Raw genomic sequence first — 27,498 nt, 5'->3', positions numbered from 1 at the left:
CTAAGTTTAAGAGAGTATTCAAAATCTTACATGATCTAGATCATTTGGGTCACTAAATTCCTCACACTAAGCATTAGGACCAAACCGGTGACTTCAGGCCAATTTTGGTCTGATGTCTATTTTCGTAAAATTTCCCTGGCATATAGCCACACCCATTCCTTTATGTGCTACAGTAGAGCTGAGTTGCAACAGAGACCATTTGGCCTTCAAGTCCTGAAATATTTATTGTGTCTTCCTTAAAAGATTAAAATTTGTTGACTCCTGCTCTGTACTCCAGAAATACTGGGCAGTTTGCATTAAGTAAATCAACTATGCCTTTTTTATTTTCCATCCTCTGTAACTTTTGCTCATGCTGTCTTCCCCAACTCAGAATGTGCCTTTACCCACCCAACCAATCCTGCCCTGTCAGACGGGGCCTTTTCTCCTGTGCATCCAATATACCCTGTTCATTCTTCTAGCATTCTATGTACCACGCTGCATTAGAATTATCTGTGTACCTTATTACTTTAGAAGATACTCATCAGATTGTGAGAAATTTTTAAATTAATTTTTTTTTAAAGTAGGCCCCATGCCCAACATGGGACTTGAATTTGTGATCTTGGGATCAAGAGTCACATGCTCTACCATCTGAGCCAGTCAGGTACCCAACTGTGACACTGTTAAAGGCAAGCAAGGACTATATCCTGTATTTCAACCACAGATGACACATTTAAATATGTAAACAAATGAATATATAAGTGAACAAAAACACCACATTAACTGCACAGCGTCTAGAAATTAGCCCTGGCTTATAGTATTTTTAAGAATAACTTGTAAATGCCAAAAGCCATGATAACTTTCTATCATTTTTAAGACATATTCTAAGTCAAAATTTGAGTTTTCCTTGGATCCCTAGGGATAAACATCCACTGAAAGCATTCTGATTTCTCTTATTTTTTTTAAGATTTTATTTATTTATTTGAGAGAGAGAAAGCAAACAAGCAGGGGCAGAGAGAAAGGGAGAGGGAAAAGGAAAAGCAGACTCCCGTGTTGAGTAGACAGTCCGATGTGGGGCTCGATCCCAGGACCCCAGGATCATGACCCAAACTGAAAGCAGACACTTAACCAACTGAGCTACCCGAGCGCCCCTGATTTCCTTTATTTTAGAGTAAGTTTTCCAATCTGATATTTTATAGTCATTTCCTTAAAAATATATAAAGCTGAACATGTTTTACCTTTTCCAAATCAGTAAGTTTCTCCTGTAGTTGTCTCTTCTCCATCTCTGCTTTTGCTAATAAGGTTTTGCCGTTCTTTAAATCTTCTTCTAGGCCAGATATTCTGCCTAAAATTGCAACATTTTAAAAACAATAAGCCCACAGAGTATGTACATATTAAATTAAGAGTAAAAAATTTTAAAAATCACCTCATAGTTTGGAGGTATTATTTATGAGCAGTTTTTTAAATTGTTGGTAGAGTGCCTTATAATGAAGCCAACTGAAAATCAAGGGGCTAGTTTGACAAGTTAAAATATTTCAACCTATTTTAAAGTAAACCTTCTATTCGTAAAAGTTTGTATCGATGCATTTCCAACACCCTAACTTCACATAACAGAGTAGTATATTCAGAAACGTGATACTCGAAGACATCCACCATGAAAAGTTATTTCCAAAATGCAAATCATCAAGATGAATTCAAGTGTAATCTCTACTTTAATACCTTGTAGATCATTAATTATCTCGGATCCATGAGTTCGGTCCCTCCTTTCAGATTCTAGAACTGACTGAAGATTCATAAATTCCTTTTCAAGTTTTAACTTGGCAGTCTCCAGCAGGCAATTTTTATCTTGAAGATCTCTATTGTTAGATTCCAACTGCTGAATCTGTTTTGAACTTTCTGCCTGGGTTTTTCTTAACCGGGCTGCAGTATCAGATTCTGTTCTCAGCAAAGCATTGGTTTCATCCAGCTGATATTCCATTCAAAATCAAATAAACAACAACAAACACAGGCATATATAATGAAAATATTTCCATTTAGTACCTCATTACAAACTATTTAAAATAAGAAAAAAAAGTAAAAATCTTTTCCTTATGATTTCCCTTGAAAATGAGAGGCAAAGAAGGCCATTTTGTAACATCGCCAACTACAAGTCTTACTGATAAGTCATTAAGAAAATTCAATGATCTTTACTACAACTAAGATCAACCTACTTGTCTCTGGAGCTGATTCACTTTCTCAGTAGATATTTGAGAGTTCTGATTTCTTTTTTTCAAATCTTCAAGTTGATCCTTTAAACTGTTAACTATGATAAAAAGAATTTCAGTGGCAAGCTTCAACACAACATACACATACACACACAATTTCTTTCTTGGTAAGTATTTAATATTCTACACTACAAACCATCGTTTTCCAAATTTCGTTTCTTGTCTGCTTCGTGATCAGCTTTCCGCTGATATTCTGCATTTTTGTGCTGAAGAAGTGCCTTTTCTCTTTCTAATTGTCTTAATGCTGATTCCACACTTTTCCTTAAAGTAATCTGAAATAATGTTTAAAGTTATTACCAAAGGAAAATATGCATAAAAATAAAAACAGTATTTCAAGCAGATAAAAGACACCTTTAAAAATAAGCTGCAACTGCTGTTTTGTTAAAATTCACAATGTTTTCCATTATTTTCAAAATAGCACATTTCTTTGTGTCTTCCTCAATTTCTTTCATGAGAAAATAGCACACCTCTCTTAACTTATCAAGACCAGTGTTCACTACTAGAAGTCAAACTTTCTGAAACATTCCATTACCAATGAATCATCTTCACTTGATATAAACGTTATGAATAGAAATTTAAAAGAAGAAACAATAGTTACTTTCTGTTGTTAAGCCAAGTAATTTAATATAAATGCAAATTTCTTTCTTGCATTACCTACACATGCTAAAATTAACTCAAGTTTGCAAAAACATAACAAAATGAAGTCTATCATCATGCTTATCCTGTAATTTTAGTCCTGTTCACCAATGCTAGAGGTAGGTCTTATTATATACCAAGATAGTATTAATACGGGTCTAAGAGAACTCTGCAGCTAGGCCAGGCATCAAAACTCTTAGTGAACAAAGGTGTTAATAAAAGCATAGAGGAACTTTACCTCTTCCTCTAGTTCCTTTGCTACTTTCTCAAGGCGAGTATTAACAGATCTGGAGAATTTCAAAAGAAATAATAAGTAAACCTCTAATTCATAATAAAAACATCTTACTATAAATTTTAAAATAATCAAATAATTACTTTGTAGCTCTTCCTTTTAGGTTAACACGTTTAAACTTCAATTTTAACATACCACACTGAACTAGCCACAAAACATACTTGCACTTTTGCTCTAGCTCCTCTTTGGCTTGCATCTCAGTGCTAAGATGTTCTTCTAACGTGTATAATTTTTTCTGAATCTGTCAGAAAATAAGATACTATAATTAGAAAGTTTAGTCACACTTAAAATATAAAAGCCTAAAGAAAACAATGACAAGCTGTTTTGTGAGCTGAATATAACCTCATCTATAATGGTACATAAAGTTTCTGTAACTTCTTAAAGATGTGATTTCTAGTGACAGAGGAAAAAATCCTCTAACTCCTGCTCTCTATCACACTACACACTACACACGTATGCAAACATGTACATGTCCACACCACATAAACATATGAGTGAGAAGCTCTAAACTTGGCAGAATTCTTGTATGACACCAAGAAGTGTCATTATGAATTGACATTATGAATCGTTCATTATGAATAAAGGATATTCTCCACTGTTCTTCCACAGATTACTTATATAAAATACTGTCACAATGTGTACTTAGAAGATGAAAAGTTCTATTTCTGAAACAAATACTTGGAATATTTGAACTTGCTCAAAAATATATTATTGCTCTTAAAGAGAAGAATTTAAGCTCTTCTTTGTATCTTTCTACACCATGCCAGGAACAGTACTAAAAGTTATAATCAATAACTCTTGATAAATAATATCTAATTGATCATAAGTCATTTCCTTGCCGTTCTTTGTGTCTTCTTCAAGGCCAGATATGTTGGTCTTTAAATAACTAAAATCAGAGAAAGTATTAAACAGTCCACTTTTGGAGATTATCTTCTTCATAAAGGATTTAAGTTTTTTAGTTCATTTGTGCCTTAGGTATAGTGGCACTTTACAGATGTTGGTCTCATTAATCCTAACAACAACCGTAGAATACAGTAGTGTTGGGGTGCCTGGGCGGCTCAGTGGGTTAAGCCGCTGCCTTCGGCTCAGGTCATGATCTCAGGGTCCTGGGATCGAGTTCCGCATGGGGCTCTCTGCTCAGCAGCGAGCTTGCTTCTCTCTCTCTGCCTGCCTCTCTGTCTACTTGTGATCTCTCTCTGTCAAGTAAATAAATAAAATCTTAAAAAAAAAAAAAAAAAAGAATACAGTAGTGTTATATCTACTCAATAAAGAAACTGAAATTTGAAAAAGGTGAATAACTGGGCCAAGATAGCTTAGCTAATAAGTGGCTGTGCCAAAAATCAATCCAAGTCTGTTAGACCCCAAGGCTAATGTTCTTTCCATTATTCTTTCTATAGTGATTGGGTTCCCCATGTTTCTTATTTTATAAATTTTATACAAAACTATTATTTTCCTAGTAAGAATATACAGGCCAATTAAGTGAAGTTAACTGCTTTCGGCTGCTATTGTATTAGAATAATTTGATCACACTAGTCTTCACATGTTAATCAGTTACATATCCTTGATAAATAAAACTAAGAAAATAACACAATACATATTTAAACAATAGATCCATAAGGGCAATAAGGAAAGGAATACTTGGTAGAAAAAAGTTGGGAACTTCTCTCTCAGGCAGATGTAGTACTCCAAATGCTAGGTGGAAAATGGCTACATCAAAACACTGCTAGAATGAAGCACTTTTTCAGTTTTCCAACATACTTGACATCAACATACCTCTTGGCTTTCCTATTTAAAACAAAACAGAAAACACAGAAATTTACAATACTTGTATGCTTTATAAAATTCCCAAGAGAAATCATACCAGAATTATCTAACCAACTTTCTAATTTTCTATAAATTTTAAGGAGAAAAATGTTTAGCATACTCATTAATGTGTATGTGTGGATATGATTTACTTTTGTAGTTAGAAATTAGAAGCCACAAAATATGTTAATAGTTTGATAAAATCACCCTTTATCTGAATTCATTCTTAAACACTCAAAATATTACTTCCTTCACTATTTTTGTACCCTTATACCTTATTATCTATATATACTCTTTTATAGTACTAAGATTATAAAATTTCCTGATATTTTATTTGCTTATAAACCTATTCTATCACTTTTGCTACTAAAACTAAGCCTAAAGCCATATATAATTCATCTTTTTACTAGCCACTGTATCTTATACAATAATACCTGCCAAATATATTAATCATTTAAATGTTCTTTGAACTATATTACAACAGAGAATGCCATCTACTGATTCAAAAAGTAGCATCAAATGAACTTTTTAAGCGCATGGATACCACTAAATTAATTGAACATATGATTAAAATAAAGTAGTAAAAAACCTATACATACTTCATTTTTCCTTGATTGTACTGAATCATTTTCTCTACAAGGTGAAGAGTCACTTAATAACCTAGAAGGAAAGGCAGGAAATAAGTCTTTTGCATGTCATTTTAATCCATTTCCTAATACCACCAAATTATTATCAGAATTAAATTCCAGCCACAAAGATTTTTTTTTCTGACCACTTCAACATAATTTAAATGAAGCAATGTTTTCCCCTCTAGCTATTTATCATTCTCAATAATTTAAAATGTTGCACATATTTTTGCCCCCCACCCCCGCCATTGGATGTTCTAGACTTTAATACTGTTAAGACTGCAGTCACTAGATGGGCTATGCATTGCCCCTCTTCATCTCATTTTGAGTTCCTGTAACTATTTTATCAAGAAATCTAGTAAGACATCTCTCCTCCTTCTCAAAGATAACATCTCTTGATTCCCAGGTCTTAATACATAAATCCTCATTTTTATTTAATTGTCAATCTCTCTGAGTCCTCCCTCATTGCCTATAAATATGCTTGGGTTTATCAAGGCACTCATATCCTCATTTTAGTGAGCATTACAAGAGTGTTTAGAATACTATCGTTAGCAGGATGGCCAACTCATCCTGGTTTGCTGGGGATTTTCTGAGTTTCAGCATCAAAGTCCCTTGCCATATCCTAGGAAGCCCCTCAGTTCTGGGCAAACCAAAATGCTTGGTCACCCCTACCATTACATACATGGAAGTACCAAAAGTTTCTCAAACATGTTTCTCAAATGTCTCTAATGCCTCACTCCTCACTGCCTGTCAAAGTTGAAAGTCCCTCAGTATAGCACACAACAGTCATCTGCTGCTTTATTCTTCCTTTGAACTTCAACTCCAATATAGTTTTTAATCTTTATACCCAATATTCACCACAGCCAACCAGTATTTATTGGCTTTGTGCCAGACTCTGTGCTACATGAAGGGATTACAGCCAAGAAACCTAAAGTCTCATTAGGTCCTCCAAATGATCGTAATACAGTAATATGCACCTTGTGTTTGGGCCCCACTAGACCACACTACTATGCTCCCAATGTGTGCCAACATGCCACACTTTTGCTCCCATTGTTCATCTCCCCATGACTCTCACCTAACCTTCCCACATCTTGGCCACTCAAAACTTTTTCTTAGCTTTACAAACACCCCCCTCCTTCCCTGAGGTCTTACCTGACTCCATATCCCACCCCAGAGATGTGACTTTTATTTTTCTCCTGAACCATCTTAGATATTTTGGTACCTTTCTTAAGGCAAATATCATATTTCTATCCTTTATTATGACTATATTATTCTCTTATATCCCTTATTACCAACCTTATTAGATGGTAAGCTCCTTCAAACATATTTAGTCTTACTCTCTATTACCCCAAAGAATATAGAAGAGTGCTTTGCATACATTTGTAAATGAATAACATTCAGGAATAATGGAACTAAATGAAAAATAACTTTCAATAGTCCTTTTTTAAAACACTCAAAAGTTTAAAACAAATGAACACTTTATCTTCTGTAATCCAGAGTATTATAGTAAGGTAACTCTTTACAGCTAAATCCTGAAAGGAATAAAAATCTAACAAATCACATACAAATTTTCTCTATAGTAGGTAAATCCTATAAAAGGCAGCTGGTTTCCCACAAAAGCTTTAGGAATTGGGAAGGTTTCTACATCTCCTTTATCATCTTCAATGTCATCAAAATTGCTGCTGTCTATGTCACTGCTGAGTTCAGGTACTACAGGAGCTGCGGCTGTTCAAAGAAAAGAAATGGATTATTTTCTTCATAATCAATATATATATTAACCACCCAGATTTAATATATATTAATACCAACACATTATACATCAATAATATATAATTAATCAATAACATCATGATTTACTATAGAAAATTTGGTAACATGTTTTACATTCTATGATTTCAAAAACTAAAATTTTATTAAGTATTTTATTACTACATTGGAGCAGGTTTGAATATAGATAAATCAAACAAGGAGAGCAATATGATATTATTCTAGGTATTAAAATTGTAAGCAGCAATAATTTGCACAAACATTCTTTAGCCTTTGGCCTTTCACATTCTTTAAAATATTTTTACTCTTAAAATGAATTAATGTCAAATATACATGAAGTTAAAATGAATTACTATGCTTACTCCAGTATTCATCAAAATATGGTCTACATAATTACTTATTAATTCAAAGAAATTAAATTCAAATTAAGGGATAGTCCCCCATTCTGAAAATTATTGAGATCCATAAAAAACTTACAAAGTAAGAAATCTGTTTATTATAAAAGTATTAAGAAATATTGATAATGAATACATATTAGTTTAAGATACTGAGGAACATTTAGTTATAAATACTGCAAGAGAACAAACTTGAAATAAAACCTCTGAATTAAAAATCAGTTAGCATTAAGTGTAACAAACATGATTACTAATTCAAAAGAGGGATCAATTACTGAGATTTAAAATGTGATGGAATGGAAATATTTAAATTTATTGACTTACTCTCTCTTATGTTATCCCAATTCCATTGGTCATTCTTAAAGAAAGGATGCTGTTTGATTTCTTCTACTCCATTTCTCCCAAGTCGTACTTCCCTAAACAATGCAGTTAAAGATTATATTACAAAAAGATTACCAAAAACATTAATTCTTATCTTGCCTAGGACCAAAATAAGGATCACAAATGACTTTGAGATATCTTTATTAAAAGTTTCAGCTTAAATGGTTTTCCAAAACAAGTATTGTCCATTTTACAACATATGATCTCTCTAGATTAAAAGGGTGATAAAGTAGAGTAAATGCCATGGAAAGGGAAATGTATTTCCATCTGTAGTTTGTATCAAAGAAAAGTACGCATGAGACTTTCAAATAAAAATATTCATCTATGTATGCCAAAACTGCATGACCAACTCCAGGATGTAAAATGGACAGAAGTTTAACTTCAAACAAAGAAAAGTTATTCAAAGCCTCCAATAAAAATGTAGCACAGAGTCTGCTCCAGATTCTCTCCCTCTGCCTCTGCCCTTCCTCATGTCCACTCATATGTTCTAATAAATAAATTTTTTAAAACCTTTTAAAAAGTAAAAATCAAATCAAAATTTTAAAAAATGAAAATCTCTTCTAATAAAGAGCTCACATATTGTTAGAAACTATCAATCTTCAGTCTGATAAATTGTATATTAAAATAATTATACACTTACATTAAAATAATCATTCTGAATACAAAAATAACAATATTAACAATTTAATTCTTTGAACCCCTGAGTTTTCAATGCAGATTTTATGGACATAAAAAAATCAGTTTTTTTATATGCCCTGGAGTCACGTTTAATATAAACAGAAAAACCTGTAAACTCTAGAGGGAAGTACGCTAGCCACAATGATGGCATTAAATTCTTTTCCAAATATCTTTTCTCTACCTATAATCATTCCTTGGACTGCACCACCACCCCCCAATAAACTGCTAAGGCAAATCTTTCATTAACATGTGCTGTGTCCTGTTTTATATTCACCTTTCAGCACAAATTATAGTCATCCTCAACATCCCATCTAGTCCCAAATCAAACACACAGGATTTGTTCTAAGTATATCGGCATGGATTGTCTGTTAACCAGATAATTAACAAATCTTATAAATGATAAACATATTAAAATGGTTAACCTCTCTAATAAGAAAAAATAGCAATAACTTTTCTTGCTTCAGATGAAAAAAAATTCATGATATACAGTTTGATGAGAATGAGCAAAGTAACTATCATCAATGGAAATATACCCTGCTGTGACTACTCCGGGGGTCAATTTTGTAAAACCAACTCAATTTTAAAGTGTGTATCCCAGAATTCTATCTTTAAAACTTTATCCTACAGAATGTACGCAAAATATAAATGCTTGTTTTAGTCACTGTGGTACTGCTTGTAACAGCAACTGGCTAACATACAATATGGTTTTTGCTGAGAAATCAGAACACTTTTCGAGCTAGAAATGCCCTGAGTTATCAATTTGATCTGATCCCACTGTTCATGGATAAGTAAAATTTCCCCCAAAAGTAAAATTATTTCCCTAAGATCACAATGCTGGTGAATAAAGTTTGGACTGTGGTGCATATAAGCTGGTCCTCTGACAGGCTGACTCTTATCACAAATCTAAAAGAACTGAATAAAAAGGCCAAGGAAGAAACTCCCAAGAGTTTTCTATCTTCTCTTCTTGAAGCAGGTTTCATAGCATTGTTCACCTATTTTGTTTTAAGAAATATAGAATTTCCAGAGTATATTCAAATGCAAATAAAAAGGCTGGGAAGGAGGCACTCCCAAGTCAAATACAAACAGTTTTTGAGATTATAACCTGTCAAGTACGTATCTGCACCAAACACTGTTCTCTCAAGAGTCGTACAATAAGAGTCAGATGGGCTTATCACTTCAAAGGATAAAATGTGAATAATACAAGCTTTACTCCTCTCAAATGCCTTACTAAGTTCTGTTTTTTCTTTTTAGACATGAAGGTAAGGTTAGAGTTTGATTACAGTGGGGTTGCACACACATAATGACAAGAGCAACTCAACACCAGGCCCAGCAGTAGGAAAAGGCTAACCCAAGCAATTTGGATAAAGAGAACAAAAGACTTTATATGTAAATAAATGTTTATGCTTTCATTTTTACAAATTTAAAAGTTAAGGGCTCTCAGGGAGCCTTGGTGGCTCAGTTAAGCATCTGCCTTCTGCTCAGGTCATGATCCCAAGGTCCTGGGATCAAGCCCCATGTCACTGTTTCTCCTTCTCCCTTTGTTCCCCGCCCCCTCCCCCAACTTGTGTTCTCTCTCTTGCACACTGTGCTCTTTCATATAAATAAAAAATCTTTAAAAAGGGCGGGGGGAGCTAAGGGCACTCTACAAAGAAATTCAATGTACATTACCTATCTGTTAAGAAGGCACAAATGAGATTCTTTGCATGTTTAGAAATTTCTGCATCTTCAGGGAAACATAGTGAGTTTTTATGATCCATAATTTTGCTGTATGTTCCTACAAGTGAATCTGCATAAAACGGAGTATCCCCTAAAATTCCAAGAAAAAAGACACTGAGTGTAACTAACAGAGAATGAAAATTAAACACTTTTCATCTATTATTTAAACACGTTAAGTTTAAATTTGTCACATGCATGATACAACAAGTGATCTATGGGTGAGGAGCCTCAGTTGAAACACACCAGCACATACCAAGGATGTATTTAAATTTTAATCACACCAATGTACCAGCAACTCTTAAAAGCAAAATAAAATCAATGCTAACTATAGAATTTTTTATTGTTTTTACAATGGAGAAGATTATTTAGTAGGGCCAGATAGATGAGAATCTTCTAATGCTTGAGCTGGATCAGTCCTTCTTGAGATTACGCTCTAGAGCTATGCTATACAATAGAGTAGCCACTGCCAACATTTAAGTTAAATTTAAAGTTGAATTAAAATTTAAAGTTTAATTAATTAAAATGAAATAAAATAAAAATTTCAGTTCCCTAGTCACACTAACCACATTTTAAGAGCTCAGTGTGGCCCAGGCTTACCACACTGGAATGTGCAAACATAAACCATTTTCACCATGATAAACTGGACAGAGTCAGACCAATCCTATTACTTCATATGAGATTTGCCTAAGATGACACATAGCTAGAATTCATAATGGCAGAAATGGTCTCCCAATGCAGTGTTCCTACAGACTAATGGCTATGCTAAAAAGGCACTGGAGTGTAAAGACAGAAAAAATTGAAGGCGCCATTTTGGCCAGTACTCATCTAAAGTCCCAAGAATTAAAGGCCCTGCCAGTATGACTCATCTGTAAGTCACCTTAGCAGAAACCAGACTTCCCCAAATCAGACAATCCAAAATTTCAAAAGGGGTATTCAGGTAATTTTTGTTTGTTTTCAAAGAGGGCAAAGGGGTGCTTTGAATTCAAGATTTTTCTAGCGCCATTTTAAATTACAGTAGAGTTCCTTAAATGAAGTCCCATGCTAACCAACCTAGGCAAGCACCAGAGTAAGCTCAGAATATTGAAAATCAATGCCATTCAAAGTCATTAAATTCAACTCAAGAGTTGAAAACAGTAGCAGGTATTTAAATGGTCTCTTCAAAGGAGCTATGTGACTTTCTCCAAATTACTTTCTAAATCCCTAGGAGAATCTAGGCAAATGATAGAATAATTCTACTTTAAAAAGATTACAAGAACACCTAATGCATCATCAGATTGGGTCAGAGGTGGGGAGAATGAACAGCTACCTGGGAACATATCCTGCATGTAAAGAGATGCACTACAAAAAAAAAAAAAAAAAAGCCCCCCAAAACATAGGTCATACTATGACATGAGTTTAAAGCACAGCAAGAGCAATACTATATACACAAAATGGTCATCAAGAGAAGGCAATTTACACCACAAAAACATTGATTAAATATTATTTATTAATTGATTAAATATTATTTAAATTTGAGACTTGCCAAAATGTTCTGATTTTTTAAAGCAATAATCATAATAATCATACAAATTTTCTACTACCACTTTTTTTTAGGGTTATCCTCTAGAAAATAAATTCTCCAATTTCTAAAGATAAATTTTCAACTTTAAAGTTGTTTCATATAATGTTATTAGCCTTAAGATAGATTAGCCCCAGAAAATAGATTTAGCTATATCCTCAAGCCAGATGATTCAGTTATTGGCTTCCTTAGCTGGAAGATATTTTTGTGACCCCAGTACTTAGGAATAGGGAATCTTAAGAATGAAATCTACGATATAAATAAAAATTTTGAAATACCTGCGCCTTCCAAATTTTGATTTGGTCAAAGTGAAAGAAATTATTAAATTTGCCTGAGATTTCTGAGAATGAAATATTATAAAATATTTTTATCGATAATCAGTCAATAACTATTTATAATTTATTTTACTAGAATTAAAACCATATGTAAATACAAGTAACAAACATAGTTGACAAAAATCAATTACATAACTATATAAACAAAATTGGAACAAATGTTAACAGCCTTATACTTAAAATATTTACAACAAATATTAATCAAGAAAATCTTAGACTAGCAGCCCACTAGAGCTATAAACTTGCTTCTTCTTCTAACATTTTCTTCATACAAAAAGGCCACTGAAGAATTATTTCCTAGCAACATACTTTCGAATCCTTTTACTTTTCACTAAATCATTGTGCCAGTACAATTTGGTTTTAACTTTCCAATTAGTAATCTGTCATATCTGATACAACTAATTCAAAGTTTTTAAAAATCCTACTTCTTCCACAGGACACAATGTCCTTATATTCCCAAATTCTTGACTTAAAACTAGTGTTATGAGATGGGTTTTGAAAAAAAGACAAAATATCTACTCACCCACCAGCATCTCAAAAAGGAAAACACCCACAGACCACCAATCACATTCTCGCCCATAGTAACCATCACCCCCTTGTGATTTGAGAACCTCAGGTGAAATATAATCAGGTGTTCCAACTGCTGTATCACAATGCACCATGCCTGTCTGGTAAAGAGAGAGAAAACCAGCTGCATGTAAAAACATACACACATAAATACAACTATTCCATTTATTACTATATTTATGTAGTGACTACAAATTGCTACCAACAGAACTTCATTGCTGATACAGCTTTGGGAGGATAGGAGATAAATGTATTACGAAATGCCTAAAAGTGTCCAGATTACAGGAAATCAAGAATGACTTTTCCACTCTAAAATACAGGAGGCTTCATCAATGGAAGAAGGAAAAAGTGGTAAACTCTAAGGGAATCCCAAACAAATCAACATCTTTTGTTTCTCTTTCTTACACTACTAAGTAGTTACAAGGGAAGTACAAAACAACGTGATCTTAACTACTAAGTAGTTACAAGGGAAGTACAAAACAACGTGATCTTAAGGCAGTGACCTGGGGAAAAGAATTAGAGAGAAAGGAAACTTTGGTGTTTTCAAAAGAAACTCCAGTAATTAAGATTACAAAGAGCCTAGTTTGGAGCTGGATAAAGACACAGTTCTTATCATATTAAGAAAAAATGGTGGAAATAGATAAAATGTTTAAATTAAAAGATCTTAACAGCTTGAAAGCTATATACCACCAAGCTGTGTATTTAGAAATATGGAATTGTGGCATCAAGATATTTGGCAAAATGATAAAAAATTGTTATCTGTATTTAGTTTTAATGAGTAATATGACAATCCCTGATGTCTTTTTGACAAGAACCATTGTAAATATATGCATCCATGTGCATCTTATAGCATGTGTGTGTGTGTGCTGTAAAATGAAATCACTCTAATACTATAATGCTAAATACTATTCGTTCACCTCCAGCTCTGTGCAAACTTGCGAAGTTTATAGACTAATTTAAATGCCCTCCATTTCCCTTACCTCCCCAGGAAAGAGTATGTCATTCACTTTCCTCATAAGGAAGCTAATATAAATTCCCGAAATACTAAGTGTTATGAACACCTTGGGAAAAGGAAGTTCCATGTATTTTGTAAATATGACTTATGTAAATGTATTTAAGTGCAATAAAAATATATGTTAATCATGGGAAATTAATTTTGAAAACAATCTTTTCATTCTTCAAATTAGCAACAATAATGCAATGATTTTACTTCCCTGCGTATATAGCAAATAGAGAATAGAAGTCATTTTTACTTGTTTGGGTAAATAAAACTCCTTTCAAATATATCTACCAAAACTAGACTTTAAAAAATGAATCCTGTAAGACTCAAGAACTAAAACCTAACTGGACACACACACCAAAAAATGCCATTGGAGAAAAAATCATTTAGCATTCAAAGGTTTAGAGGAAAGAGAGGAAAGGGTAAGATTAAAAAAAAAAAAAAAACCGGCATAAAGTTAGGCTGTAAAGGATGGGACATGTTAGGCTTTACCAGAGAGAGAGGTATGACAGCTTAGAAAGAAACAAGAGAAAAATAAAGGAACTAGAATGACTTTTTATAAAGCATATTCAGGAAAAGAGTGAAGGGGCGCCTGGGTGGCTCAGCTGGTTAAGCCACTTACTCTTGATTTTGGCTCAGGTCATGGTCTCTGGTTCAGGAGTTCAAGCCCTGTGTGGGTTCCACACTCAGTATGGGGTCTGCTTGGGATTCTCTCTCTCTGCCCCTCCCCCTGCTCATGTTGTTTCCCTCCAAATAAATAAATAAAATCTTAGACTAAAGAATTTTTAGTAGGGAAACTACGTAAACAGCACTCTGCTTTTGGAAAAATAAATACTCCAACCACAATTTTTGACTAGCGTACTGGAGGTTAAGATTTTTTTAAATAAACATTTGTAAAAGACATTTTAAAACTGTCTCATGGAGGGGCACCTGGGTGGCTCAGTGGGTGAGGCCTCTGCCTTCAGCTCGGGTCAAGATCCAGGACGTGGGATCGAGCCCCGCATAGGGCTCTCTGCTCAGCAGGGAACCTGTTTCCTCCTCTCTCTCACTCTGCCTTCTTCTCTGTCTACTTGTGATCTCTACCTCTATCTCTATCTATCAAATAAATAAATAAAATCTTTTAAAAAAAACTGTCTTCTGGAGAAGTTCTCAAATTACATGAAACAGAATCCACATGTATGACAAGTCTCTTCTCCTATCCTAAAGAAATACAGTGGGGTGATGGACAATGGGGAAGGTAGGTGCTATGGTGAGTGCTGTGAAATGTGTAAGCCTGACGATTCACACACCTGTACCCCCGGGCAAATAACATATTATATGTTAATAAAAATAATTAATTTAAAAATGGAAAGAAATACAGAAATGATAAACCAGAAACTAAAACCTGGTTTACCAATGGTGGGTGTGGGTGGGAAAAGGGTGGAGATCAGTGGGAGTATGCGAACGGGGCAGTAGGAGTAAGGACGGTAAGATCCTTCTCTAAGCATACAGTTTGTACAGGTTCAACTCAGAAAGCCAGAGGAATGTTTCACACATCATAAAGACTATGAATAAGCAATTAAAATCAACTAGGATGTGTGCGTCGGGGGGGGGGATACTCCAAATGGAATACAAACAGTAAAAACTGAACCTGTTTTATAAATTAATAACATAACCATACCAAATGGGGCAGTGATGAAAAAAACTAACCTAAGTAACTCTGTATATGTGCTGCCGAAGTGAGCACAAACATAAGTATTCAGAAAACAGATACTATAAGGCTAAACACAAAGGAACTGCACAAAAATAACATATTCTAATTAGTAAATCTGTCATAGGGTAATTAGTAATTAATTCTGAAATAATTTTATGTTTGTCTTCTAGAGTTGAACAAGTAAATAAACTGTAGGCAATGACAGCCAGGTTTCTTTATTTTTTTATTTTATTTTATTTATTTATCTGACAGAGAGAACGCACAAGCAGGGTCAGAGGCAGGGGGAGAGGGAGAGGCAGACTCCCTGCTGAGCAGGGAACCTGATACAGACCTCCATCCTAGGACCCTGGGATCAAGACCTGAGCCAAACGCAGACCCTTAACCAACTGAGCCACCCACGTGCCCCAAAAGAGCCAGGTTTCTCAGAGAAAAGGGAAAGGGGGGAGGAAGGGAAGAAGATTACAATAAGCCCTGTGGTGTAGGAAAAGAATCAGTATCAGTGTGAACTCATGATTTTAGTAGCCTAGATATACAGAGAGATAAATACAGAATTAAATATGAACATGTGTGTACATACAGATTCGCACATACAGTATATTCAGTATACATGTGTCTGGTGACAAGGCCTAGAAATAACGGCACTCGAGGAGCAATAAGCATATCTAGTGCCCAAATACTGATTTCTAAATACCATTCTTGAATAAAAGAGATCTGAGCTTCCTGGAAAAGTGGCTCATTCCATAGCTACGACAGAGAAAACACAAGTCTTCAACGACTTACAGTGCCAAGAAATAAGAGAAATGCTTCATAAGGGGGGCATGGCCAAGGACATAGGAGCCAAGATAAGCAAACTGTGGACTGAGTTTCAAGGTATGAGTAGGAATCTACCAAGTAAACTGTATCCAACATCGTATTTGAAGGCCAGGAATCATGAAATCATTGATTTTATGGCACTGAAACAACAACAGGTAATTTAAGACCAGTGAACTATAAGGCACAAAAGGTCAAATGATAGAGAATGAGGGTGAAATGTGGAAGGGATCACACCATGAAGAAGCTTCATACAGACAAGCTAAGGAGTTTGAACTTGACTCAGTAGATAGGAATCTACAGAAGGGTTTTAAGCAAGAGAGCAACATAAACAGGTACGCATTTTCAAAAGCTTCCTCATGAGTAATTTAAATGGGTAAGATTAAATGCTTATTTGCTAAAATATATCTGGAATTTATATTAGATATTATAATATCATAAGTGGAAGTTTACAGAAAACACAAAACTGGTCAGTCATAAATCTTGAGGTTGGCCAAGGAGACTATTCTAAGTGGTTCCTGTGAAAGTGGAAAAAATTGTAAATGGAATTCTTAATTATCAGAAAAGCATTAAGAGCCTCGGCTTGACTACTACACAGGCAGGAGCCAACTCAGTCCATTTTAATGATTAAAAATGGTGCATAGTGTCCAGAATCTATAAAGAACTTAGCAAACTCAACACCCAAAGAACAAATAATCCAATCAAGAAATGGGCAGAAGACATGAACAGACATTTCTGCAAAGAAGACATCCAGATGGCGAACAGACACATGAAAAAGTGCTCCATATCACTCGGCATCAGGGAAATACAAATCAAAACCACCAGTCAGAATGGCTAAAATCAACAAATCAGGAAATGACAGATGCTGGCGAGGATGCGGAGAAAGGGGAACCCTCCTACACTGTTGGTGGGAATGCAAGCTGGTGCAGCCACTCTGGAAAACAGCATGGAGGTTCCTCAAAATGTTGAAAATAGAACTGCCCTATGACCCAGCAATTGCACTATTGGGTATTTACCCTAAAGATACAAACGTGGTGATCCAAAGGGGCACGTGCACCCGAATGTTTATAGCAGCAATGTCCACAATAGCCAAACTATGGAAAGAACCTAGATGTCCATCAACAGATGAATGGATCAAGAAATTGTGGTATATATACACAATGGAATACTATGCAGCCATCAAAAGAAATGAAATCTTGCCATTTGCAACAACATGGATGGAACTAGAGCGTATCATGCTTAGCGAAATAAGTCAAGCAGAGAAAGACAACTATCATATGATCTCCCTGATATGAGGAAGTGGTGATACAACATGGAGGCTTAAGTGGGTAGAAGAAGAATAAATGAAACAAGATGGGATTGGGAGGGAGACAAACCATAAGTGACTCTTAATCTCACGAAACAAACTGAGGGTTGCCGGGGGGAGGGGGTTTGGGAGAAGGGGGTGGGATTATGGACATTGGGGAGGGTATGTGATTTGGTGAGTGCTGTGAAGTGTGTAAACCTGGTGATTCACAGACCTGTACCCCTGGGGATAAAAATATATGTTTATAAAAAATAAAAAAATAAAAAAAAAATAAAAAAATGGTGCATAAACAATGAATTTTTGGAACACTGAAAAGAAATAACATAAAATAAAATGAAAAAAAAACTGGCTGGCATATAGTAGATGCTCAATAAATACTTGTTAAATAAATGAACTGTTAAGTAACTTTAAAAAAATGAGTACTTGCAGCAGGGACTCCTTTTTCAAACAGGCATATCCCTTACCTTTTAAAATTCTCGGCTAGTGCAAAGTCCTGCTTCTTCTTTGTTCTATTTAAAAAACAGCCCAACTGGTTTAGAAGCCCATGTCCATTTGCATTATACAGTGCCCAACACACAAAAGGCTGCCTGTTATTCTAGTTATCTCCTAGGGATACCAATTATTACTTTTATTAGGGCTCTGGTTACAAAGCTGCATAGCTTTTGAACAGTCTGTCCCTACTGTCCCCATAAACCTATTCTTTTCTAAATATAATTTTGCAGAAAATAGGGTTTTTTCAGAAATATGAGTAGAAACACCTTCATTTTAAAAACTGTTGTCACTTGCAGAAGGGTTAAGAACATTAACAATTTACCAATTAGCTTTTAAAGAAGTACTGCCTTCAGCTCAGGTCATGATCTCAGGGTCATGGGATTGAGCTCCACATCGGGCTCTCTGCTCAGTGGGGAGGGCTGCCTTCCCCTCTCTCTCTGCCTGCCTCTCTGCCTACTAGTGATCTCTCTGTCAAATAAATTAAAGAAAAAATCTTTAAAGAAGTACAGCCTCAATATAATCAAATAGCACACACTAGAATATTAAGGGATATAATTTTATATTATTTTCAGGTAACCTAAAACACTGACACAAAATGTGCCTTAAAAGGTGGTAAAGGTAGCTATAAAATGCCCAATATCAAGCAAAGAGAGAACTCCATTTACCTAACTAAGTAAGCAATTTTAAATAGCAGCACTACGGGGCACCTGGCTGGCTCAGTCTGTTAAGTATCTGCCTTCAGCTCAGGTCATGATCCCAGGGTCCTGAGATCAAGCCCCACATGGGGCTCCCTGCTCAGAAAGAAGCCCCCTTCTCCCTCTCCCTGCTTGTGTTCCCTCTCTCGCTGTATCTCTCTCTGTCAAATAAATAAAATAAAATCTTTTAAAAATAAATAAATAGCCGTACTTCTTGGCTATCTACTGAGACACATCTAGATGTAAATATACTACACTGTGACATTCACTCACATCTATATGTTTTTTTTCCAGAGAGATAAAGAGTCATAGTATCCAGGAAACTGTGTAAGCCCACACTTTTTTTTTTAAGATTTTATTTATTTATTTGACAGAGAGAAATCACAAGTAGATGGAGAGGCAGGCAGAGAGAGAGGGAAGCAGGCTCCCTGCTGAAGCAGAGAGCCCGATGCGGGACTCGATCCCAGGACCCTGAGATCATGACCCGAGCCGAAGGCAGCTGCTTAACCCACTGAGCCACCCAGGCGCCGCAAGCCCACACTTTTATTGAGAGAACTTTCTGACATATGCCAGTACTCTTAACTGCAATAGTAACCAATTCTTTTAGTCTTTGTGGTTATAATATTTAGTTGTGTTTTATTTTTGCATTTATCCATCGCCAGGAGAGCTAAAAAATAATCTGAGGATCTCTGTCTATATTGTAGATAAAGGGCTGACAAAGTTTTCTATAAAAGGCCAATAAATATTTTTTTTTAAAAGATTTTATTCATTTGTCAGAGAGAGCGAGCGAGAGTGAGCACAGGCAGACAGAGTGGAAGGCAGAGTCAGACGGAGAAGCAGGCTCCCTGCGGAGCAAGGAGCCCGATATGGGACTCGATCCCAGGACGCTGGGATCATGACCTGAGCCGAAGGCAGCTGCTTAACCAACTGAGCCACCCAGGCATCCCAAGGCCAATAAATATTTTAGTAATACTTAATAAATATTTTAGGATTTGTAGGCACATAGGATCTCTACCTCTTATCTTTTTTTTTTTTAACATCTTTTTAAAAATGTACAAACCATTTTTAGTACAGGAGCTGTACAAAACCAAGCCACAGGTCAAATCTGGCCTTGAACTCCAGTTTGCCAATCCCTTCCATAGACGTGCAGATGAATGAGAACGAAACTAGGATCATTTCTAATAGCTTTGAGACTATAATGATAATCAAACAGAGGCCAATAAAGTGATGAACCTAAAACTTGCAGTAGCACCATTTACATTAACAGCTAACATAACAAAATTATAAATTCTATGTACTATAGATTTTAATAAAAAAACTCCTTTGTTCTTCAACATATATAGCTGTTCTCATCATTAGTGTTAGTTGAGGAATGGAGTTCTGGGGTAAAACAAACAACATTTTAAAACTTCAGTATTTAAAGGATATATATTTCACTACATCAAAATTAAGAACTCCTATTCAAACAGAAACAAATGCATAGCTGACTGGGAGATGATATGAGCAATATCTGTACAATCACTATTGAGATTATATAAGGAAATCCGGAACATCAACAAGAAGTTGATTATAAAAAGGTTAAAAGATACACAAGTAATTCATGAGATAAAATGACTCACAAATGCATGAAGAAAAGTTTGACATCATTAATTATAAAATAAATACCATTTTTAAAATCTACCACCTTACACCAACGGAATTGATAAGATTTAGACGAGTAATAGGAAGGCAGAGTAATAACACAGAGAGACACGAACTCAAATGCACTACTAGCAAGAGGTTATAACATTTACAGCCATTCTGGCAGTCAGGTAATACTTTATTTATGTATCCTCTGAGTCAGCAGTCCCACTTCTTCTAAGTGTATATTCAGAGGAAACCCTTGTCAGAATACAAATGGGACATGTCTGAAGGTGCTCAACATCAATGTTTATGCTCAACATAGTACTGCTGGCAGCAGGGAGCTGATGTGGCCTAGGAATCCAACACAAAGGGGAATAAGTACAATCAAATAGACAGATAACATGGAAAATTAAGAAGGACTGAGCTAATTTACAGGTATCAGAATAGATATAAAACAAGATTAAGTGAAAAAAGTTAAAAAAAAAAAGACATCCATACCATTATATTATTTATACATATGTACACTATATTAATAGTCTGCAAGAGCTTATAGTAAACACATGACAGTGGCTGTTTATTAGGGACAAAGAGAATAAAACTGAAACGGAACGGGGGAAGACATCATAAAATAAAAACCAGATGAAGCTTTTCTGTTGACTCCTAATGACTATAAGCAATGAGTCAAGGAGTATAATTAGCTCAGCTAAATGTACCTGAATTAAGAAATAGTAAATAAAATTACATTATTTTGCCTTATAAAGAGACAATGTAAGATATTTAAGTCACTTAATTTAGTATTTACTTACATGCTTGTAAAATTATTCTATAAAAACCATATTCTGTCCTGTTCCCCACACTCTATACCCTTTCTTCCTTAACCATCATTACCTACCCTAAAAACATGTGGTATGACTTATTTCTCCACATCCTCCCAAAAGTTTTTGGTTTAATTAAAATTAGAATACAACCATGGAAGCACAGTACAAAAACACCACTCATTATGTAAAACAGACATACAAAAATTTGGCATTCTATTAGAAAATTATACTTTATTTTCATTAAAGATAATTTTTAATATTAACCATTTTATACTGTATTATGATAAACACCACAAGAGGGAGCTTTGGGGACAAATGCTCCATCTACTAAAAATTAATGTATACGAAACGCGGACACAGTGACTACATAATCAATGAAGAAGACCAAAGAAGAAAGGAATGTTGAGTAGACAGAGCAGACAACCTAGATATATGAAAAGGGTCTACGAAATACAGCACAAATTCTAAATAAGAACATTAGAAAAGTGATCAGTCAGATTAGGATTATCAGGAAGAACTCTGTAAATGAGGTAAAATTTGAGCTGAACTTAGAAGAATGCTGATGAAGACAGTATGATCTATAAAAGTGAATGTCACAAAGATGGCATAAGAGGTTAAGAGAAAAGAAAATCAGCTTAATTAAAAATAAACATCTTGAAAAGATATTTTTGTTAAGAAATATGATTAGCTATATAAGCATACTGGAAGGTTATAAAAACCATACAAAAGATAATATCTAGTTTGCTGTCAACATGCACTAACATTTAAGAAGTCTGATATAAGTAGGTCACCCCTTAGATCCAACAAAGAAATACAAATACAAACAAACAAACAAACAAACCATGATTCCTCCCCATTAGGAACTACTGCAAGGAATTATATATATAGTATACTTACAGAGAAAAAGAGAAGAGATACAAATTTTGCAACATAAATAAATAAATCAATATCATAATTAGTATGAGGCTAAAACTACTGAACCTATTAATTATAATGTGAATTGTTCTATAGGTAAAGTACACAACACATGATGTTCCTAAATGTATTCCACATGGTTGATGCAGACAGGGTTGGTAGGAGACAGTAACGTAAACTTCTTAGGGTTTTTTTTTTCCTTTTTAAGGAAAAATAGAGAAATAATAATGGTGATGGAAATAATACCCATGTACCTTAATTTATATTTGTGTTCTATTCTTCACCTGAATCATTTTGCACATGAACTAGTTTTAAATGATAGCAAATGCTTGTCACCATTCTATGGGGTGATACCCAGGTTTTCTGTATTCTTATTTCTCTTGTATTTACCAAATCTTGTACTATATAAATAAATAATAAAGCACTCTGTAGCTAGATGATCAGTTAAAAAAACAGTTTTATTTTAAGTCATTACATAGCAAAACTAAATTTATATTTGTTTAAAACTATAAAGATTTGAAGCTTCTTTCATTTTTGTTTTTTAAAAACTAGCATTTTTTTTTACTTGCTTATTACTTACTTCATCCATCTTCATACATGTGCCAAAATCTGCCAACTTAAGATGTCCATGTTTATCCAAGAGCATGTTGTCAGGCTTTACATCTCTGTGAATTAAGCCCATGGAGTGTATGGCATCCAGAGCAAGAACAACTTCAGCAGTATAAAATTTGGCCCATTTTTCAGGTACATCATAGTTACTCATAAGGTTTACAAGATCTCCACCAGGCATGTACTCCATTACCATGTACAGATACTTATCATCTTGAAAAGCACAAAAGAGCTGTAAAACAAAATGAGAAAGGAAAAAAAAAATTTAAGAAAACAAAAACAAAAATCAAAAAGCATAAATGGAACAAAACCTCCAAATTTATTACTATTGAAAAAGACAAATTATTTTCCAACCAGAAGAGTTGAATTTGATGAAAGCTTTGATTTTTAGATTTGGATATTCCTAATGGAAAAACAGGTATCAGACAAAACTTTTTATATAGTTAACTTTTTTATGCTGAAAAACATAGCTAAATGAATAATTTTCCCTCTTAGAGAATACAAGAATTTAGTTAAACAAAGATATTTTAAAAGAGAAACTGAATAAGGGACATAAAAGATGAAAAGAATGACAAAAGAATTCATAATTTTAAAAAACAACTTTCTGAAAACAAAACAAGCTACTGTACATAATTCACAAAAAAGAAAGCTAAGGAGGTAGGCGCAGCTCAGAAAAACCTAAAAGATACCACATTCTATAGATGTAAGAAGAGGGTTACTCATACCACTGGAAAGGAGTGAGCTTTGGGTAGCCACAGTTAGAACAGGGCCTTCTCTCTCTTATTCCCTATCATCTTGCTCATAAGCAGCAAGTGGCTCCCAGACTAGAACAGTGGCACTGGGACCAGAGAAATCACACCAAGCGAGGGCTGCTACTTACTCCCCAGAGGCATGGGAACCACAAATTCAGAAGAAAAGTTATTTGTACATTCCACCCAACATGCCCCAACTCACACCCAGAAGCAAGCAATGCAAACAGAAAAGGTTTCCACAAACAGGGAAAACACAGAATAAAACCAAGAACTCATATTCAAAATAAATAAAAAGAATTCCTACAAATCAATTCTTTTAAAAGAAGAGACAACCTAATAGGAAAATGAAGAAGTATTAAGCAGGCATTTCACAAAAGAAGATACTCAAAGATGAAAAGGTATGAAATCTCATTAGAGAAAGATGAATTTAAACCACTGTGAGACACACCTTGCATGCACAAAAATGACCAAAAATGACCAAAAATTTTAAAACTGATAATACCAAGTGCTAGCAAGGACAAAGGAAACTTATAAACTAGACTTCTGTAACCACACTGGAAAACAAGCTGTTATCACCCACTGAGACTGATTATAGGTACTCAAAAATGCTATACCTAGGAATAAACCCAACAGAACAAAAAACATTTACACTACTTGTAACAAAATTTCGAAATAACACCAACAAATTGTGGTATATACATACAATGGAATAAAACAGCAATAAAACTAATAAACTGTAGCAATGTAGATAACTCATGTCAACATAATACTGAACAAAAAAGCTAGATACAAAAGAAAAGCTATTCAGTGGTATCACTTATATAAAGTTCAATAAATAGGGAAACTATAGTTCCTGAGTGATTGTTTAGGTGGTACACTAGAAAGAAAAGCAAGAAACTGATGACTAATGAAGTCAGAGGAGTGGTTATTTTGGGAGGAACACAGGGAGGTAGTGATTGGGAAAGAACACAAGAGAGCTTCTGGAGGCTAGCAATGTTTATTTTTTGAGCTGGGTTGTGAATAGATAGGTGTTTGCTTTGAGATAAATCTTTTTGCGCTTGTTTTATGTATTTCTTTGTGTATGTACCATTTTTTAAAAAAGCATGATAAAATTAATGCAGATCATTTCAAATGCGTTTGTAGGTATCGGATACCCTCCTTCTTTCACTATCCAGTATGCAAGCAGATATGTGCACTGGAAAATAAAGACTGACAATAAAAATTAGGCAGATAAAGAACAATACAAACCCAAAGAAAACAGGAGCTAGGGAATTTTTTTAAAAGCAGAAAATAATTAAAAAGAAAACGGGTGCCTGGGTGGCTCAGTGGGTTGAAGCCTCTGACTTCAGCTCAGGTCATGATCCCAGGGCCCTGGGATTGAGCCTGGAACTAGGCTCTCTGCTCAGCAGGGATCCTGGTTCACTTCCTCTCTCTGCCTGCCTCTCTGCCTGCTCGTGATCTCTTGTCTGTCAAATAAATAAATAAAATCTTTAAAAAAAAAAAAAAAGAAGTTATTTTTAAACAAAAAAAAAGTTAACTTTTTTTTTTACATATTTTTACATACATAAATTTACATATATGCCAGTCAATTGAAAACTGAAAGAAAAGACAGATATAGTCGCAGATAATATAAACTGACTCAAGAGAGAAATAAAAACCTGAATTAGTAAAAAAATCACCTGAGGAAAATAAAAGGTTGAGAGAAGATCTAATTGGAAAGGAGGAATGGAAGGATTGAGTACAGAAAAAAACATCCAAGTTTTAGGACAGCAGCTATCTCTCAGAAGGAGAAAAAGGAGAAAAGACTGGGTAGGAGGAGAACAAAAAGTATTTCAAGAATTCTTGCAATGTTTTCAAAATTAAAAGCTTAAAATTAACGATGGAAAAATGTTAAAATTTGCTAAATGTATGTAAGACTGAAACCGAAGAGCGTTTCCAGATGGCTTATTTATTAGGCACACAAGAAGAGCCATTCACCAATGGTGAATTAATTAAGTTGTGTTTGATTGCATCAGCCAAAGAAATGCATCTAGATAAAATCAATTCAAGACTCGGTCTTTCAACGACAGCTGCTCCAAGAGTCGAGGACACTGGTGGCAGTATCAGTAGTCAATTTAAAAACAAGGCAAATGATTTTGGGTGGTTTTCCTCGGCTCTTAATGAGTCCACAGATGTTACTGATATTATGCAGTCATTAGCAGTTATTGGAAGAGTAAGTGCCAAGTTTGAGTAAAAAAACAAGCCTCTATAAACAGTCTGTATAGATGAACTACAGACAAAAATATTTCCAAAGAAATTGAGAAAACACTAGTTCAGTACAACCTGAAGTAGAATCTGGTAAGGTGTGTTAACTAAAGATAGTGGTAAAAACATATGTGGAGCAGTAAAAGGCTTTATTGGACAAATTTACAAAGCTTGTAAAAATGTGTGATACTGAAAATCTGTAGTTATTCTCTGTAATACTTATCAGTAAGTACTCTGGAAAATATGTGAATCCTTCGTATAATAAATAAATTAGTATAAACGGATGTTATTTGCTCTTTTGGACTTAACCATCATCATCTGTTCTGTGAATTTTTGTCAGAAAAAAATGCTGAGTATTCTCATGCAACCATACAGCAGTTCAATGGCTTAGCACTGGTAAAATTTTATGGCAATTATCTGAGCTTAGAGCCAAGACTAAACTTTGTCTGGTCAAGACCATCCTCAACTACTATAATGGAATACTGACTAGCTTTCTAAATTAGCTCTAGCTACAGACTTTATAACGTTCTTAATTAATACGACCTAAAATGATAAGGTAAAATAGTGCTTATGTGCAAAACTTTAACTTTCCTGAAAGATTTTATTTATTTTAGAGAGAGAGCTCACACAAGAGAGCATGCATAGGGGAAGGGGCAGAGGGAGAGGGAGAGAGAACCCCAAGCAGACTCCCTACTGAGCATGGAGCCAGAGGTGGGGCTCGATCTCACCATCCTGAGATCATGACTCCAACCAAAATCTACACTCAGATGCTTAAGTAACTGAGCCACCAAGGTGCCCCACAAAACTTAAGCTTTTAATGACAACTAACATCAAGCTACTTTTTATGCTTCCCTTGCTATTAAAATCAAAACAAGAAGTGGGATCTCCCTCCTACACAAATTGGCAATGGATGTACTTTCTGAGCTCAAATGACAGTCCCACAGTTGCAACAGCATTTTTTGACCTGAATATAAGTGTAAAGCAAATATCCATATTTCAAAATGCAATTAAACTCTGCGGCTGATGGGGACCTGGATGGATCAGTCAGTTAAGTGCCTGCCTTCAGCTAAGGACATGATCCCAGGGTCCTGGGATCAAGTCCCACATCAGGCTCCTTGCTCAGCAGAGAGCCTGCCTCTCTTTCTCCCTCTGCTGCTCCCCCTGCTTGTGCTCTCTGGATCTCAAATAAATAAATAAAATCTTTTAAATAAATAAACAAACTCTGCAATTGAGAAGCTTCTGCCTAACCTTCAGCTGAAAGTGACAAACCTGCAATGTAATGACTTTGCTAAAAGGTAAATATCCAGACAAGAATTTAACATTATCATTTGTCTTCCAAATGCTAAATAGGCTCAATCAGAATCATATGCTCAAGGTCAACATCAACACTTATAAATAAAGTATTGGTATACGCCCTTGATACATGACGAAAACAGCACCTTCCCTCTCTAGTCTTTCTCTAAAAACTCATAACCCTAGTCTAAACAATGAGAAAAACATCAAATTCTAATATAAGACTATACACATCATATAATATAACTGACAGG

At 34.8% G+C, this 27,498-nt stretch overlaps 1 protein-coding gene across 1 annotated transcript in view; it reads right to left on the bottom strand.

Moving 5' to 3' along the window:
• Nucleotides 1-27,498, bottom strand: part of ROCK2 (Rho associated coiled-coil containing protein kinase 2) — a 144,433-nt gene that overhangs the window by 33,520 nt on the left and 83,415 nt on the right. The window contains exons 5-17 of the mRNA XM_059132632.1: nucleotides 22,927-23,187; nucleotides 12,951-13,095; nucleotides 10,487-10,625; nucleotides 8,084-8,175; nucleotides 7,163-7,322; nucleotides 5,571-5,631; nucleotides 4,942-4,953; nucleotides 3,330-3,409; nucleotides 3,115-3,163; nucleotides 2,377-2,512; nucleotides 2,187-2,278; nucleotides 1,696-1,942; nucleotides 1,215-1,321 (exon numbers count right to left, since the gene is read on the bottom strand). Coding sequence (XP_058988615.1) covers nucleotides 1,215-1,321; nucleotides 1,696-1,942; nucleotides 2,187-2,278; nucleotides 2,377-2,512; nucleotides 3,115-3,163; nucleotides 3,330-3,409; nucleotides 4,942-4,953; nucleotides 5,571-5,631; nucleotides 7,163-7,322; nucleotides 8,084-8,175; nucleotides 10,487-10,625; nucleotides 12,951-13,095; nucleotides 22,927-23,187 — 1,581 coding nt within the window. The remainder of the gene's footprint in view (nucleotides 1-1,214; nucleotides 1,322-1,695; nucleotides 1,943-2,186; nucleotides 2,279-2,376; nucleotides 2,513-3,114; nucleotides 3,164-3,329; nucleotides 3,410-4,941; nucleotides 4,954-5,570; nucleotides 5,632-7,162; nucleotides 7,323-8,083; nucleotides 8,176-10,486; nucleotides 10,626-12,950; nucleotides 13,096-22,926; nucleotides 23,188-27,498) is intronic.

Source organism: Mustela lutreola, chromosome 9 (genome assembly GCF_030435805.1).
Source record: "Mustela lutreola isolate mMusLut2 chromosome 9, mMusLut2.pri, whole genome shotgun sequence".
Taxonomy (NCBI): Eukaryota; Metazoa; Chordata; class Mammalia; order Carnivora; family Mustelidae; genus Mustela; species Mustela lutreola.
The sequence above is the reverse complement of the archived record's forward strand: the minus strand, read 5'-3'. Positions and strand labels throughout refer to the sequence as shown.